This window comes from Linepithema humile, chromosome 3 (genome assembly GCF_040581485.1).
Source record: "Linepithema humile isolate Giens D197 chromosome 3, Lhum_UNIL_v1.0, whole genome shotgun sequence".
In the NCBI taxonomy this organism is placed as follows: Eukaryota; Metazoa; Arthropoda; class Insecta; order Hymenoptera; family Formicidae; genus Linepithema; species Linepithema humile.
This window is the reverse complement of record NC_090130.1, coordinates 29491442-29504933: the sequence shown is the minus strand read 5'-3', so window position 1 is coordinate 29504933 and position 13492 is coordinate 29491442. Positions and strand designations below refer to the sequence as shown.

Here is a 13492-nt window from a genome sequence, read left to right as displayed (position 1 = left end):
TAATGAATACCAATGAAAATACTTCTTAAATGCATTTTATAATTACGGCTGCGTTCCGAAATTCACTGCCAGTACTGAAAATCTGCAGTTTACGTTACGTATATTGTAGATTTTCAGTACTGGCAGTGAATTTCGGAACGCAGCCTACATTTGTAAAAACAGCAAATTTAAACATGTCGTTCGTTCCTGTATATTTATCTAAAATATTTACCGAGAAAACGTATTATATGCAGTCTAGCAAACTTTTCAAGTTTCGCAAAGTTTCATAAAATTAGCAGTCTTTAACGTTTTGTAAACGCTTCAGAATAAGGAAAATGTTTGCGAAACTATAAGTTTCCTCGCGCAGTCTCGGTACCGATCGCAATAATTAAAAGTATTATGTACGTTTACGTCGTCAAGACGACGCATTGACTTCTTCGCTGTAGAAAAGTATATGCGTACTTGTGTAATGCATGCATTGTTGAAAACAATATCGTCAAGCAAGGTTCATTCACGCAAAAATGTCCTTGCACTCAACACCCATCTTATATTTAAACATGGGCGGCGAAATGCTGTACGTTTTGCGACAGAGGCTGAAGGCGCAAAAGATTGACATCAACAAAACAATACAAGGCGAGACGCACAAAAATATTCAAAAATATTTTATAAACATCTCATTCACATTTTTGTATAATTAGTATAATTTATAATTATATTGATAATTTTATAATAAACTTTTATATATAGTTGTAACATTTTTTTTTATTTTTATATATGCAAGATTGCAACCTTGCAAAATTTCAGAATTTACATTTACGTTATTATTTAACGATAATGATCACAAATTATTATTATTATAAAAATATTTATTTAAAATACACATAAATTCTTGGAAACATCGTAATATTAACTCTGATTAATAATTAATTTTTTTATATACAAAAACTATTAATAACATATAATAGAGAAAGAATATTAAACAAGAAAAATTTATAAATATAAATGAATTTTTTTTAACAATGCTATTTTTAAGCATACATAATACTTTTAACAGTGCCATTTGGCGATTAATTTAATACGGATTAATTGCAGTATTGGACGAAGTGACCGCCGCTTTGCTCAACCCCAAGACAATATCGCCAATGTTCGAAAAGTCGCCGATGCTCGGAATTTCGCAATTACGCACCACTTTAGAAAGCGTTGCTCTCTCGTCTATCATGAAGCTAGATAAAAGCAGCATGGACAAGTTGTTCGACTTGATGACCATGATGGTGAAATATCAGCTAACAGCTGCCACTGGGCCCAGGGAGATCATTCTCATCACCATGAATCACATAGACGCGATGCGCGATATGGTCAGCGATGTAAACGCGCAAAAGTGCGTCAGTCTGGTGCATCAAATAATCATTGACGTGAGTACGATGCCTGTCAGTTTAACGGTGTCCCATTCGGCGAAGAATATCCTTCTTTTAATGCGCAGTTTTATGGCTGCTTGACCTTCGAGGAGGTCTGGAGCGCGCGGCAATGCTGTCTGAAAGAACTGGAGTCGTACAGTGTGCGAGTGTCAATCCTCCTACGGCGCGGTCTGCAAAACGAGGATGCCAGCTTCAACATTATACCTCAGAGGTACGACGAAAGGTACACGGAGCACAGAAACACTCTGGCCACCATGAAGATGAAAGACGTGAGTCCTGAAACCTGCTGCGGCGGATCCTTCGACATGTACGGCGATAGGAAAACATTGCTGGGCAAAAACATGTAAGGCAAAGATTACGCACAGCGCTGAAAATAATGCGGAAACAAGCGTCTGAATAACTCGTTTCGTAATTTATAGATATTTGCCGACGTACGGCATTACGGAAAATACAAGACGAGACAGCCAACAGTTTTTAAGAGACTGCGGTGCAAAAGCGGAACTCGGTATGCTGGCCGTTCAGCTGGGAACTGAGGAAACTTGTGAGAGGCCGTTCACGCTAAATTTACTGTCAAACATGGACGAAGAGAATGTAAATAATGCAAAGAAAGAACTCGACGCTGACGGGAACAGTGTTAAACGAAATGCGGGAGGCGAGAAGCCGAAAGTGAATGAGGACTATAAAACCAAACTCGATAACGTATACGCAGACTTCTTTGAAGACGAACACGAGGAATTGAAACGCAGCATGGATCTACTTGATCTTCTCGATGAAATCGAATAATTTAAAATTTCCACTGTAATGCATTTTAAATATTTTTCCTATATTTTTTCTGCATATTTTTTCTATATATTTTCTGCATATCTTTTCTATATATTTTCTGCATATTTTTCCTGCATATTTATACACCGATTTGTCTCAATTCTCAATGGAAATAAATATATTTCCATATAAAAGACTATTCTACTTTACAAAACCTGCATTACTTCAGTAGTTTTATCTAAATTACACAAAAAGAACGCATATAATACAGAATTTCAATTATAAACGCTATCAAATGCACCGACAGGAATTTTTCAAAAATAGAAAAAAATATTGTATACATACGTATATAAAAAGATCTTAAGTTTTCCTTAAGTCTAAAATGTACTTTACTCCTGTGCGACCATCGAAACTAAGTGCCTTACTGATAGCTTCTTTGTACTCGCTAAAAGGCACTAATTTATGCGGCGGCGACTGCAATTTCTTATTCTTAAAAAGATTCGCTAAATCTTCAAACATATCTATTCTTTCTTGGGATTCCTTATTTGCATTCGTCCAAGCTGTCATCCAGAATCCTTTAAACGATATGTCCTGCAAGTATATATAATACAAATTATGTTTATGTGTCTTTTTTTTGTAATTTTCAAGTAGAGCATAATTACCTTAAAAATAAGTGCTGCCGTTGGTACAGTCAATGGTTCTCTAGACATAGCACCATAAGTCACCAAAATACCACCATGTGCAAGGTGTCTTGTTACTTCAACTGCGCTCTGCCCGCCGATGCAATTGAGTGCTAATTTGGGTGCAAGTAATTTTTTACTTTTAAAGAGCTGCGTATTTGGAACCTCCTTTTCGATCAGCACTTCATCTGCACCTAAGCATGCCAGTTGGTCCTAAATAATTTGTAATATTATATAGACAGCCAGTGTGCAGTTTACATAATATTATAACAATATTAAAATTAACATTGTACCTTTAATTCCTGTATATTCGGTCTATCTCTAACAACATTGACAGACTTGTAATTCCACTCTTTGCACAACTGAATAACCAACTGACCAACCGCAGAATTAGCACCATTCTGTATCACAGTATCTCCTGGTTTTAAAGAAACAAAATCTCTCAGCATTCTGTAAGCTGTGCACGGGTTTACGTTCATCATACTTGCTTCAACCAGGCTGATGTCACTGGAGATCTGTAAAATCAGATTGAAGAATAACACGTGCAATAATAATTTATTAGAAGATGACAATGTGACAATATAGTTACCTTCATGACATCTTTAGAATCATAATTAGCTTGTGTCCTCCAAATTCCAAAATTAGGGCCATTTGGCACCACTCTATCTCCGACATGCAAATTCTGAACGTTGGAACCAACTGCTACTATTTCTCCGACCCCTTCATTTCCAGGTACTGCTGGTAACGAGGGTTTGCTAGGATATTTACCTTGTATCGTGTTTATGTCAGCCGGGTTAACCGGGGATAGCAGCCATCTCACAGACACCTTTGTCATAAAAAATTAACTTAATTATGTAAAAACTCGTGAACAAAAGTAAAATTGCCTTGCAATAATCACCTGATCGTCCGCTGGTTGTTCGACCGTTTGTGTAGTCACTTGGAGAACCTCGGCAGGATCGCCGTATTCCTTGTATAGCAGAGATTTCACGCAGTCAGCGCTAATTGCTGCACTCATTTTCCGAATATTCATAAATTTACCTCGAACCGATCGCGAAATCGGCGAAATTAATTGACTCGCAAACATAATATATTTGGTTATAAGAGCACTAAGGCTGTATCCCCATGGAGAAAGAAATAACGGAACGGAACAGTAACGGAACAGTAACGGAACAGTAGTTGAAAAGAGATATATTCATCATATCTCTTTTCTTCTACTGTTCCGTTACTGTTCCGTTCCGCTATTTCTTTCTCCATGGGGATACAGCCTAAAGATGTAGGTATTCTCACGCTGCGTCATTTTCGCTCCATTCCCCCACTCCTTGCCCTCTCGCCCCTTTATCGCTGAGCCAGTGATGCAAACTCGAGCCGGCCAGCACCAGGGCTCCGTGGTAGGGGAAGCATGCACACAAGCGAGAATCGCTTACGTCACACGACGTGTGCGCACACGTACGTGTGACGTAAGCGATTCTCGCTTGTGTGCATGCTTCCCCTACCACGGAGCCCTGGTGCTGGCCGGCTCGAGTTTGCATCACTGCGCTGAGCTAAGAAGTTTTTGGTGATTAGGTTATGGCTTCTAAGCTGTTTTGTGTTTACGTGTATTTTGATTATGAGACTGTGGACAAAAAAAAGATACAAAATGCCTTGCTGCGTTGCGGTCAATTGTACCAATAGACCAGAAAAATATTTATGGAACTGTGAGTTTGAAACGATCAAAAGCTTAAAAGTTTATTAAAATGTTTATTAAAATTAAGATGTAACAAATGTTAAAAAATTAAAATGTTAAAAACATAGTACATAGGTAATAGATAAATAAAGAAATGTATAATCTTCTAACAAATTCTTGATAATTCTCCCAACAAATTCTGATCATAGTTAACACATGTCTTTTATTTAGAGAAAATAATATTTACAATTTTTACAATCCATCAGAAAAAAATGCTATAGAAACACTGGATTGTTCCAAATGTCATAAATATAAAATTAATACAATTGCACACAGCATTAAAAAGATTGTATATCAATACCGATTATATTATTTAACATTATATTTCTGTAGATATGCAGCAACTGCTGGATGATGAGCAAAGCATTTTATTATTTTGTGTATTCTCTCCAACTGCTGCTTCAGAGACTGATTTTCTGCCAATATCGGCAAAATGCTGCTTTCTGTAATTGACTCATCAACATTTTCTTGATCTCTACAGTTCTGAAATGAATTAAACACGTTTATACTATGAATTTATATTATCAGTAGATTAAATATAAACATAAAATTAATGAAAAAATTTACGTCTTTCTCAGCAGTGGCACTTGTATTTGGTTCATTTGTTTCATTTTTCTTTATTGCAAGTGGATCAGGTATATCAAAAAGTGTTGGTATGGCGTTTGGTTTTAATTTTCGCCAATTATCTGCTCGATTCGTCTCAAACTGTGATTCTTCAAAATGTTCCTGAAATAAAAAAACTGCTTATAAGATAAATGTCCTTATTGATTACAGTTATTCATATTTATGTAATTTCAAACGGTGACAAATCTAAACTACACTTAAAAAAACGATCCATGATTCTAAACAAACAGAAAAAGCTACGTAAATTGGAAATTTAAGACAATAAACTTACTTCACAGAGGCGCGAATATTTGGTTGGTGTCCAAGACTCTCTGCAGAGATTATATATCCACTGCTGTCGTCGAACATCATCCGCAGGAAACAAAAATAATCGAACGCCTTTTTCTGTTCTATTGGCACAATTGATCGCAACGCAGCAAGGCATTTCTTTTTTTTGTCCACAGTCTCATAATCAAACTACACGTAAACACAAGGTTTGTTCGCATCGCATGCTCTTATATACACCAAGGAGCATCTTGGATCACAGTAAGATGGCGGTTGGAGCAGATGAGGTTATGTGTACCAACCCTCAGTGACACGAACGGATTTGGGCACTTTTTAGTACTTTTGTTTCCTTTCATTGTTTCAGCAGCATGTTGCATTTCAAAAATAAAAAATGCGTGTATATATATGTGCAATAAAAATTACAAAAAATGCTGAAGAAAGACTCTGTGAAGTCCATTTAGTTATCATAAATAACATGGACAATTAAATTGCAGTTTATGAGCTTATTTTGAGAAAGAAACTTGTACAAATTTTCCAAAATATATATGATTTATGATAACTAACTTCAACATTTATTACATATTCACAAAAGTTTCTTTTTCAAAATAAAGCTAACAACTTCTCTCTCATATTTTGCAATTTACAATAATTTATAATAATATACTAAATATGTACATTAAATAATTATTGACACACATACACCACCCACACCACACAATTTTACTTCTTCAAATTATATGAAAAGTATTAATACTTAATTAATAACAAATTAATAGCAAATATAATAAAATATTACTATGTTCAATGTGAGAAATTAACACACTTACTATTTATTGTTAATGCTGTCTTATTTGTCAACATATTGCAACAGTAAGTACAAATAGAAAAGCTTTTTCAATATAATATCTCTTTCTAAAAATTTTATTATAAATAATTATTATATTACTGATCTAAGATTAAATTTTTTATTAATCTAACCTCATAACTTACAAATTTTAACACATCCATTCTCAATTATTACGCATGCGCGCACAATTGCCTCAACTGCACCACCTTCGAAGGTGAGGCAAATAAAGCATGCTCCTAATTGCTCCTTAGGGCATGCTTCAATGCGACGCGAACACGGACTAAGGAATAGAGGGACTGAGTCTAAAGTCCTAGTTTAGGCAAGAGGGGATGGTAATTCAAGCGTGCGGGGGGGACTGCTTTCCGCCATATTGATGTAGCGATTCTCACACAGAGATTCTGTGTCTGTGACATGGTTACACTCGTGTAGTGGTGCCACTAGACATAACGAGTGACAAGCGTAAAGAGATTAGGCGGTTTTATTATTGTTGTACTATAAATTTTATAAAATACTTTAACTTTTATTACTTTGAGGCTCTGCATACAGTAGACAAAATATTAGAAATAGCAATAATCATTTAATATTAAAAAGAGAAATTATTTTACATCTAACAAGAGAATAAAATATATTAATTAGTTTCAATTCTTATTTCTTAATTCATGCATTAATTTTTTCTATTCTTTTTATTTTTAAAATAAATAATTCCAATTTCTTATTTCTAATATTTAATAATTATTCCTATTTCTATTTCCTATTTTGTTTATTGTGCGCAGGATCTGACTTTCATTTCTCACACATACGCAAATAGTGAGTTCTATGTGTGGTGATTACTAAACAAATATGGCCCCCCCCCCCCCCCCCGCCGCAAACGTGCTCCCCCGGTACAGCTTGTGCTCCGTCCCTCTATTCCTTAGTCCGTGGTTGCACATTTCGGACCGATTCTGGAGACGACGCCTCCTGTCCCCCCATTACCGCCCGGCCGCTGGCGGTCGAGCCGCCGATAGCTCTGGTTCAGGAGCGTTTTATATTAGAAATAGGCTGGATTGTTTAGGCATCTCTCAGGAAATCGTAACATTTTCTTCACTACATAAATAATGTTTATTTTCAATAATACATAATATATATATATTTAATTATTAATGAAAATAAACATTATTTATGTAGCAAAGAAAATATTACTATTTTTTGAGAGGTGCCTCAACAACCGAGCCTATTTCTTATATAAAACGCTCCTGCGCCAGAGCTATCGGCGGCTCGACCGCCAGCGGCCGGGCGGTAGTGGGGGAACAGGAGGCGTCGTCTCTTGAATTGACCCGAAATGTGCAACTAATGGCCGGAGCACAGACTTTTGCATAAAGCATAACGCATAAGCATAAAGAAATTGATTGGTCCATTTCCTTATGCATTTGCTTATGCTTATATATAGACCAATCAATTTCCTTATGCTTATGCGTTATGCTTTATGTAAAAGCTTGTGCTCTCGGCTTAATTCCGAGCGCTGTTATACATCAATGTGCACATTACTCTGTATTATCGATCCTTCGTGGACATAGCATGGAACGAAACCAAAAATTGTGCACATGGCTACGTAGTTCCAATGTCCACATTTTAGGTTCACAGGTGGCGTATCGCTTTGGCGGATCACGTAAAACCTGGCCGTGGCGTCTCTCAAGCTTCTCTCTGGCCATAGAGAACGCTTCGGTGTCACTAGTGTACAGTAGTGCAGAAAGTTCAGCAATGAAGAACAAACCTAATGATTTGAAATGCAAGCAGCAAGCAGCACGAGTGAGGGAAATACCGTACGCATGCATAAGCCACGTGCATGTGAGCTCCGCGGTTAACTTCGGACACCAGAAAAGAGTTTTTCGCATAGACTATACGTCGAAGATTGTACTAAAGATTGCTTAAGCGGGGAAAGAATGATTTTTAAACTGTTGGATTAATTTTTTGATCACAGTGGATTTTTAATAGATACTTATATTCTAGTAATAATTTTAATAAAAATGTTTCCTTACTTCGATTAATATGTTTGGAATTATTACTAAATACTTATGATAATTATGTATACAATAAATTTGATATAAAAGGACGATAGAGAAATAGTATGAAATATATTAAGATGTATTTACACAGTTTTAGGACCATTCTAGTCGTCACTTTTAAAAAATATTCGTTTTTTTGGAGAATCTCTTATACAATACATTTGTTATCACAGTAATAAATTTCAGTGCTTATAGTATTAAACTTTTGTTTGGACGTGATAAAGCTTGTTCTACTGATCTAAAGCTGATATTTATATTGCATACCCATATTGCCATATCGCGATGCTATGATACTATTACAATTGTTAAAATTAGCAAATTAAATATTAACAATAGAAATAAAATAAATTAGTTATCCTGGATTCTCTGTGCATTCAATACAATGATAGCTGTCTCAAATTAACACATTCACCGCCAGCACTGAATCTTCTATGCAATTACATTTGCAAGTATATGCCTATGTTTAATAATAGTAGAAAAGCATAATGAATAAAATGTATTGCAAACAAATTAATATTTATATCTATTAAAATATTGCAAATAATTATTCATTGGTCTTCTTGGATATAAAAGAATCCAAGTAACGGAAAATCAACTAAAAATACGCTTAGCGGCGAATGTGTTAACATCCTAACTCAAGTTATAACACTCGTACATATAATAATCAAAAATTTGCTTCTCTTTCTATCAATCAAGAATATTAAACTTTTCCACATCTACTCGTACGCTTTGTTATAAAGTGGTTGATGTGACGGCGCTAACACCATGAACTAAAACTGTCGGTGGTAAGTCCACAGTTAATTCCGTCAGCAACTGCAAGTACTGTTGATACATGTCGTCCTCGTCCCAAGTGTTGGAAACTGGCGGCGCGGGAAGATAGATGAACGTCGTCGCGGTTTGAGAGGAATAATGCCTTATCAGTTGATTGACGCTGAAAAACGAAATCGATGAGAAATGTGACAAAATCGCAGTCAAAGATTAGCAATCAATGCTTACCCCAATACATAAGCTCGCGACATGTTACTCAAAGCGTTATTGGATTCTGAACTTGATTCGTATTGACTTTTCGGCTCGAGCAACGATCTGCCCTGCAGTCCACGAATTTGCTCTGCCCATTCCGGGATCTTCTTAATCGATGCGGAGATTCTCAGCAAATTTAAGGATTTGCGAATTCTGTGCTCGTTCGAGATTCTTGGATATTCGCTGATCGAATTGTGGGAGTCCGAGATACTCATGCTTTCGCTGCTATCTCCGGTTTCGCAATGGAACACTCGAAGATGTAAATTCTTCCAGCTTGGCACCATATTGATGATGCACGCGAGTTGAAGCATAAACAGCGACGTTGTGTCAAACGGATCTTGATCGGTCGGTTGGAAGAAGTTGACGGGCCACACATCGATGTACTTCAAATTTGAATTTCTAGAAGCAGACGTACATTACGCTACGCAATAACAGTTACAAAAATGCTTTTTTCGATAGCAAATGTTCACTTACTTCGTTAACTGCGCTTTGTTCAACAAATGGAAGTTTCTGCACAGACACAAATTCTTCTTCATTCGCAGAACATCCGAGCACATGCCAACGTATTGCACCGGGTCCAGATTTTTCTCACCCGTCGCCTGTCTCAGAGGAAATACGGTATTATTCGGAGGCGTCGTGACATTTTCGAACATCGTCGTCGCGTACTGAGAATCCAGGAAAAAGTTCCGCGGCGTTTCTTCATCGTAAAAGCCGAGGACGATCGTGTTCGGCTTCATCGCGCCCATTCCGGATATTCTGATTAAATGCTGCATGCCCTCGCGCACCGTTTTTGTTACGGTCAGTTCGACAAACGCTTTGACTCTCAAGTGATCAACCAAGCTCAGCCAATGCGGATATTCCTCTATCGTAGGATCGCTGCTCTGACCCGTGAATTCGCCAACCTTCACATGCCCGACGACGTAAAGTCCTCCTTTCTTCAAGTCATTCACGAAATCGATGAGGGGGCAGGCGGAGCGCGGGGATGCGACCATTAACAGCATCTGCGGACGCCAGAATTTGACGTGATCCTTGCGCGAGTCCAACATCAGCAAGTACTTTCTGACTTGGTGGAATATCAACGCCTGAGAAATGCTGCCCCACGGCGCGTTCTTACTCGGCGAGAATAAATGCAGCACGATAATCAAAATCAAGCACAGTATTATACTGCTGGAAGCGTAAATACTGTTGATTACGAACATCATTATTAGCGTTCCAAGAAGACCTATAGTCGCCGTGTGCCATGTGAAGTAATTAAATGTTGGTCTGAAAGAAATTTAGACATTTTGTAACAAATTATAATCACATGATTAATAGAATTCGATAGATGTATTTTTAAGTAAAATACCTGAAGTTTGGTGCACTAGCGAGTTCCAGTCCAAGACACGCAAGATTGGTGGCGAGGTAACTCAAGAGGAATAGCACTGAATTAATCTGAGCAATAGCATTCAGCGAGCCGATGAGTAAGATTATCTGGACCAAAGTCCATGAAGTTAACACCGCTGCTATCGGATTGCCACGCCACGTACCTTGTATTATAAAATTCAATCCGGAGCCTAGACGAGAAAATATATGACAATATTAACTTTTATATTTTAATTATAAAACTCTGCCACTGAAATTACTTACCAAATACGTTATCTTTGGCCAATGCCTCCAGTACTCGACTGGAACCTATCAAATTGCTTAAACCAGCGCTGAAAGTTGCTGTGAGAATGCCGACGGCGACAAACGGTGGCCAAAGATTGATTGGCATCATGTATATAAAGTTGTTTTGCAGTAAAAATCGAGTGGTGGTAGCTGCCGTGAACACAGACAGCAGAATGTAGCATATAAAGGTGAATACCACTGCGGATAATGTCCCTCGCGGAATATTTCTACCAGGATTTTTCAGTTCACCTGTTTAATCATTGCGTAGTAAGTAAATATAAGCTATGTTGAATATGAAAAAAAAAAATTTTTATTTACCGCTCATATTGGCTCCGGCCATTATTCCAGTCACACCGCTGAACAATACACCAAAAACGCTCGCAAAATCTGTCAAAGTTCCTCCGCTGGAATAATCGGCGCTGTAATTTGAATAAAGATTGCTGGAAAGTGTAGAAGACAGAAGACCCGTGTAACTTCCGTTTACGTGGTACGTTGCATTTTGCACCAACGTATTTGCATCTGGAATCGGTATCTGAAAGTGTAATATTCATTAATTATAGTTTAAGCGAATAAGATATTAGATATATTAAATATATTTTTAAATGTGCTATACAATTATTTACCTCCATTGCGCCTTGTGTTAAAAAACTGATAAAAACGCTACCCAAACAGATGCAGACGACCGCCAGGATCGCGACACTGGTTTTCGCGAACATTGCAGCTCCGATAAGACATACCACAAGATTGGCGGTGTTTAATATAGAACAATATAAAAATCTCCACCATCGACCGTCCGGTATGAGTCCAGCTTTCCCACTCAAGTAACCGGATGGACCAAAATTCTCAACCAAGCCCTCGGCGCATCCAGAGATACAAAGTGCACTGCTTACTACATTGGCCATGAAAAAGAGAGTGCCGATGGAGCCGCCGAATTCAGGCCCTAATGTACGACTGATCATAACTGTACATGGACTAAGGAAAACATTCTGAATATTTTTATAAAATTTTACACCCTGATTGCTGATAATTGAAACATTTTTTATAGATTTAATACAGAAATGAATCCTTTTCTCTCTCAATTATTATACAACATAGTATCAATTATTCAAAAGATAAAGTGAATCAATTCACTGATAAGCTATCTAAAACGGATAAGCCGACACAGTTTAACTCTATTAGATAAATAGAATGTATAAAACATAAATGACACAGAATTATATATAAATATATATAAAATATATAAATAAAATTGAACACATATTAAATATAGAAAAATACGTAGAAAATATATAAAATAAATTTTAGTAAAAATAATATAAAGTTGCTGCTATTTATAAGGATACAGTAAGCACCACCACCTTCTACAGCACCATTTGTCGATATAGCACAGACAGATGCAACTGTGAACAGCAAAATGCCATATGCTATGATGAACTGAGCTAGAGTCACGAGTAATCCTGCATTGCCCACAATATATCCTGTAAAAATTGACAATTAATAAATATTGCAGATATATTTCCGTATATTCTTAATCATTAAACTTTATGAATTACTGCTCACCCATTCGTATAAAAACTAAGGCACTAAACATAGACAATGTAACCGGGCTGAATACACCAGCAAAGGTTCCCAATGTACGAGTGCTGTCCACACCGAGACTACCAAATTCAACATAGCCATCTCCCTCGGAATGTGCCGGCCTTCCGATCTTAAAGATATTACTTAATCGTTGAAACACACCCCTGCCATGAATCAACGGAGCTTTTTCACTTGTGACCCTGATTTGCACAGATTCAGCATTGGTGGAGCCAATTTCCGATGCTATCATCTTGAAATTGCTAAATAAACAAATTCAACGTGTTAAAATAAGCTTGAATAAACTCAACAGATTTGAATAAACAGTAAATAGTAAAGATTATGCCTTCGATTAAATAGTTTGACTAAATGTACACGTTGCAGTTTTTATCAACGACGCAACTGATTGTGTCAAGTAGGCGTCAAACAGACACGGATTTAAATTTACAATTAACTATATGTAAATAGATATAAAATAATTTTTTAAAAATCTTCAAGAGTCTTCGATCTTCTTCGATCTATCACTTACTTATATTTCACTTGTGCGCATAAGAAAATATAAAAGAGTATATAACAGAATTAGTCATACGATTATGATGTCACACACCGAACATCAACACTAACGTCAGACTAAGGACTAGGTCCTCGATTTGAGGTTAATAAACTCGCGTCAAAAAAAACCAATAAGAAACGCTCATCTTTGTCATCGATAAATCATTATTTTAAGAAGTACAATCTACTGTACCAATGTGAAATCAGGTTAACAAATATAATAAATTGTGATGGAAAAATTCCCTTTGGCACAGCTATATATTTGTGCAAATTTATATTAAACAAAAATCTTAATTCCAAAAATAACGCTCTGTCATCTACATTAAAGAATCTTCATCACTTAATAGTCTCTCATAATGCAG

General features: G+C 36.6%; 3 protein-coding genes and 1 long non-coding RNA gene across 8 annotated transcripts; 1 reads left to right on the top strand and 3 right to left on the bottom strand.

Moving 5' to 3' along the window:
• The first annotated feature begins 160 nt into the window (after positions 1-160).
• On the top strand, positions 161-2350 carry OSCP1 (Organic solute carrier partner 1). Its single transcript, XM_012363085.2, has 4 exons — positions 161-612; positions 1072-1391; positions 1460-1737; positions 1814-2350. The coding sequence occupies exons 1-4, from the start codon at positions 501-503 to the stop codon at positions 2175-2177; spliced, it is 1074 nt and encodes a 357-aa protein (XP_012218508.1). The 5' UTR covers positions 161-500; the 3' UTR covers positions 2178-2350.
• On the bottom strand, positions 2197-3985 carry LOC105669886 (enoyl-[acyl-carrier-protein] reductase, mitochondrial). Of its 2 annotated transcripts, XM_012363084.2 has the most exons (6): positions 3735-3985; positions 3426-3662; positions 3130-3351; positions 2819-3049; positions 2502-2747; positions 2197-2394 (listed from the first exon to the last, which is right to left on the bottom strand). In XM_012363084.2, exons 1-5 carry the CDS (start codon positions 3918-3920, stop codon positions 2517-2519), a joined length of 1107 nt encoding a protein of 368 aa, XP_012218507.2. In that variant the 5' UTR covers positions 3921-3985; the 3' UTR covers positions 2197-2394; positions 2502-2516. The 2 variants fall into 2 exon arrangements, with proteins under 2 accessions (XP_012218507.2, XP_012218506.2); XM_012363083.2 differs by having other exon boundaries at positions 2197-2747.
• Positions 3986-4702: 717 nt separating this feature from the next.
• Positions 4703-6537, bottom strand: LOC105669730 (uncharacterized). 3 transcript variants are annotated; one of them, XR_010889085.1, is made up of 5 exons: positions 6438-6537; positions 6275-6359; positions 5455-5796; positions 5127-5285; positions 4703-5042 (listed from the first exon to the last, which is right to left on the bottom strand). It is a non-coding gene; the product is annotated as an uncharacterized lncRNA (long non-coding RNA). The 3 variants fall into 3 exon arrangements; XR_010889086.1 differs by having other exon boundaries at positions 6275-6293; positions 6438-6452; XR_010889087.1 differs by lacking the exon at positions 6275-6359 and having other exon boundaries at positions 6438-6452.
• A 1696-nt stretch (positions 6538-8233) lies between these two features.
• On the bottom strand, positions 8234-13267 carry LOC105669877 (solute carrier family 12 member 9). 2 transcript variants are annotated; one of them, XM_012363070.2, is made up of 10 exons: positions 13108-13267; positions 12564-12841; positions 12347-12481; positions 11627-11964; positions 11322-11535; positions 10983-11252; positions 10702-10909; positions 9831-10619; positions 9333-9755; positions 8234-9267 (listed from the first exon to the last, which is right to left on the bottom strand). In XM_012363070.2, exons 2-10 carry the CDS (start codon positions 12829-12831, stop codon positions 9069-9071), a joined length of 2844 nt encoding a protein of 947 aa, XP_012218493.1. In that variant the 5' UTR covers positions 12832-12841; positions 13108-13267; the 3' UTR covers positions 8234-9068. The 2 variants fall into 2 exon arrangements, with proteins under 2 accessions (XP_012218493.1, XP_012218494.1); XM_012363071.2 differs by lacking the exon at positions 13108-13267 and adding an exon at positions 12925-13080.
• Positions 13268-13492: the final 225 nt, after the last annotated feature.

Excerpts from the sequence above, each read along its gene's own strand:
- LOC105669877 (XM_012363070.2), bottom strand. The coding sequence starts at position 12,831 with ATGATAGCATCGGAAATTGGCTCCACCAATGCTGAATCTGTGCAAATC. Across the intron at positions 11,536-11,626 it reads TAACACAAGGCGCAATGGAG|ATACCGATTCCAGATGCAAA; the intron begins GTAAATAATTGT and ends TTACACTTTCAG. Across the intron at positions 9,268-9,332 it reads TCGCGAGCTTATGTATTGGG|CGTCAATCAACTGATAAGGC; the intron begins GTAAGCATTGAT and ends TTCGTTTTTCAG.
- LOC105669886 (XM_012363083.2), bottom strand. The coding sequence starts at position 3,920 with ATGTTTGCGAGTCAATTAATTTCGCCGATTTCGCGATCGGTTCGAGGT. Across the intron at positions 3,663-3,734 it reads AACAACCAGCGGACGATCAG|GTGTCTGTGAGATGGCTGCT; the intron begins GTGATTATTGCA and ends TTTATGACAAAG. Across the intron at positions 2,748-2,818 it reads CGGCAGCACTTATTTTTAAG|GACATATCGTTTAAAGGATT; the intron begins GTAATTATGCTC and ends ATATACTTGCAG.
- OSCP1 (XM_012363085.2), top strand. The coding sequence starts at position 501 with ATGTCCTTGCACTCAACACCCATCTTATATTTAAACATGGGCGGCGAA. Across the intron at positions 1,392-1,459 it reads TGCATCAAATAATCATTGAC|TTTTATGGCTGCTTGACCTT; the intron begins GTGAGTACGATG and ends TTTAATGCGCAG. Across the intron at positions 1,738-1,813 it reads ACATTGCTGGGCAAAAACAT|ATATTTGCCGACGTACGGCA; the intron begins GTAAGGCAAAGA and ends CGTAATTTATAG.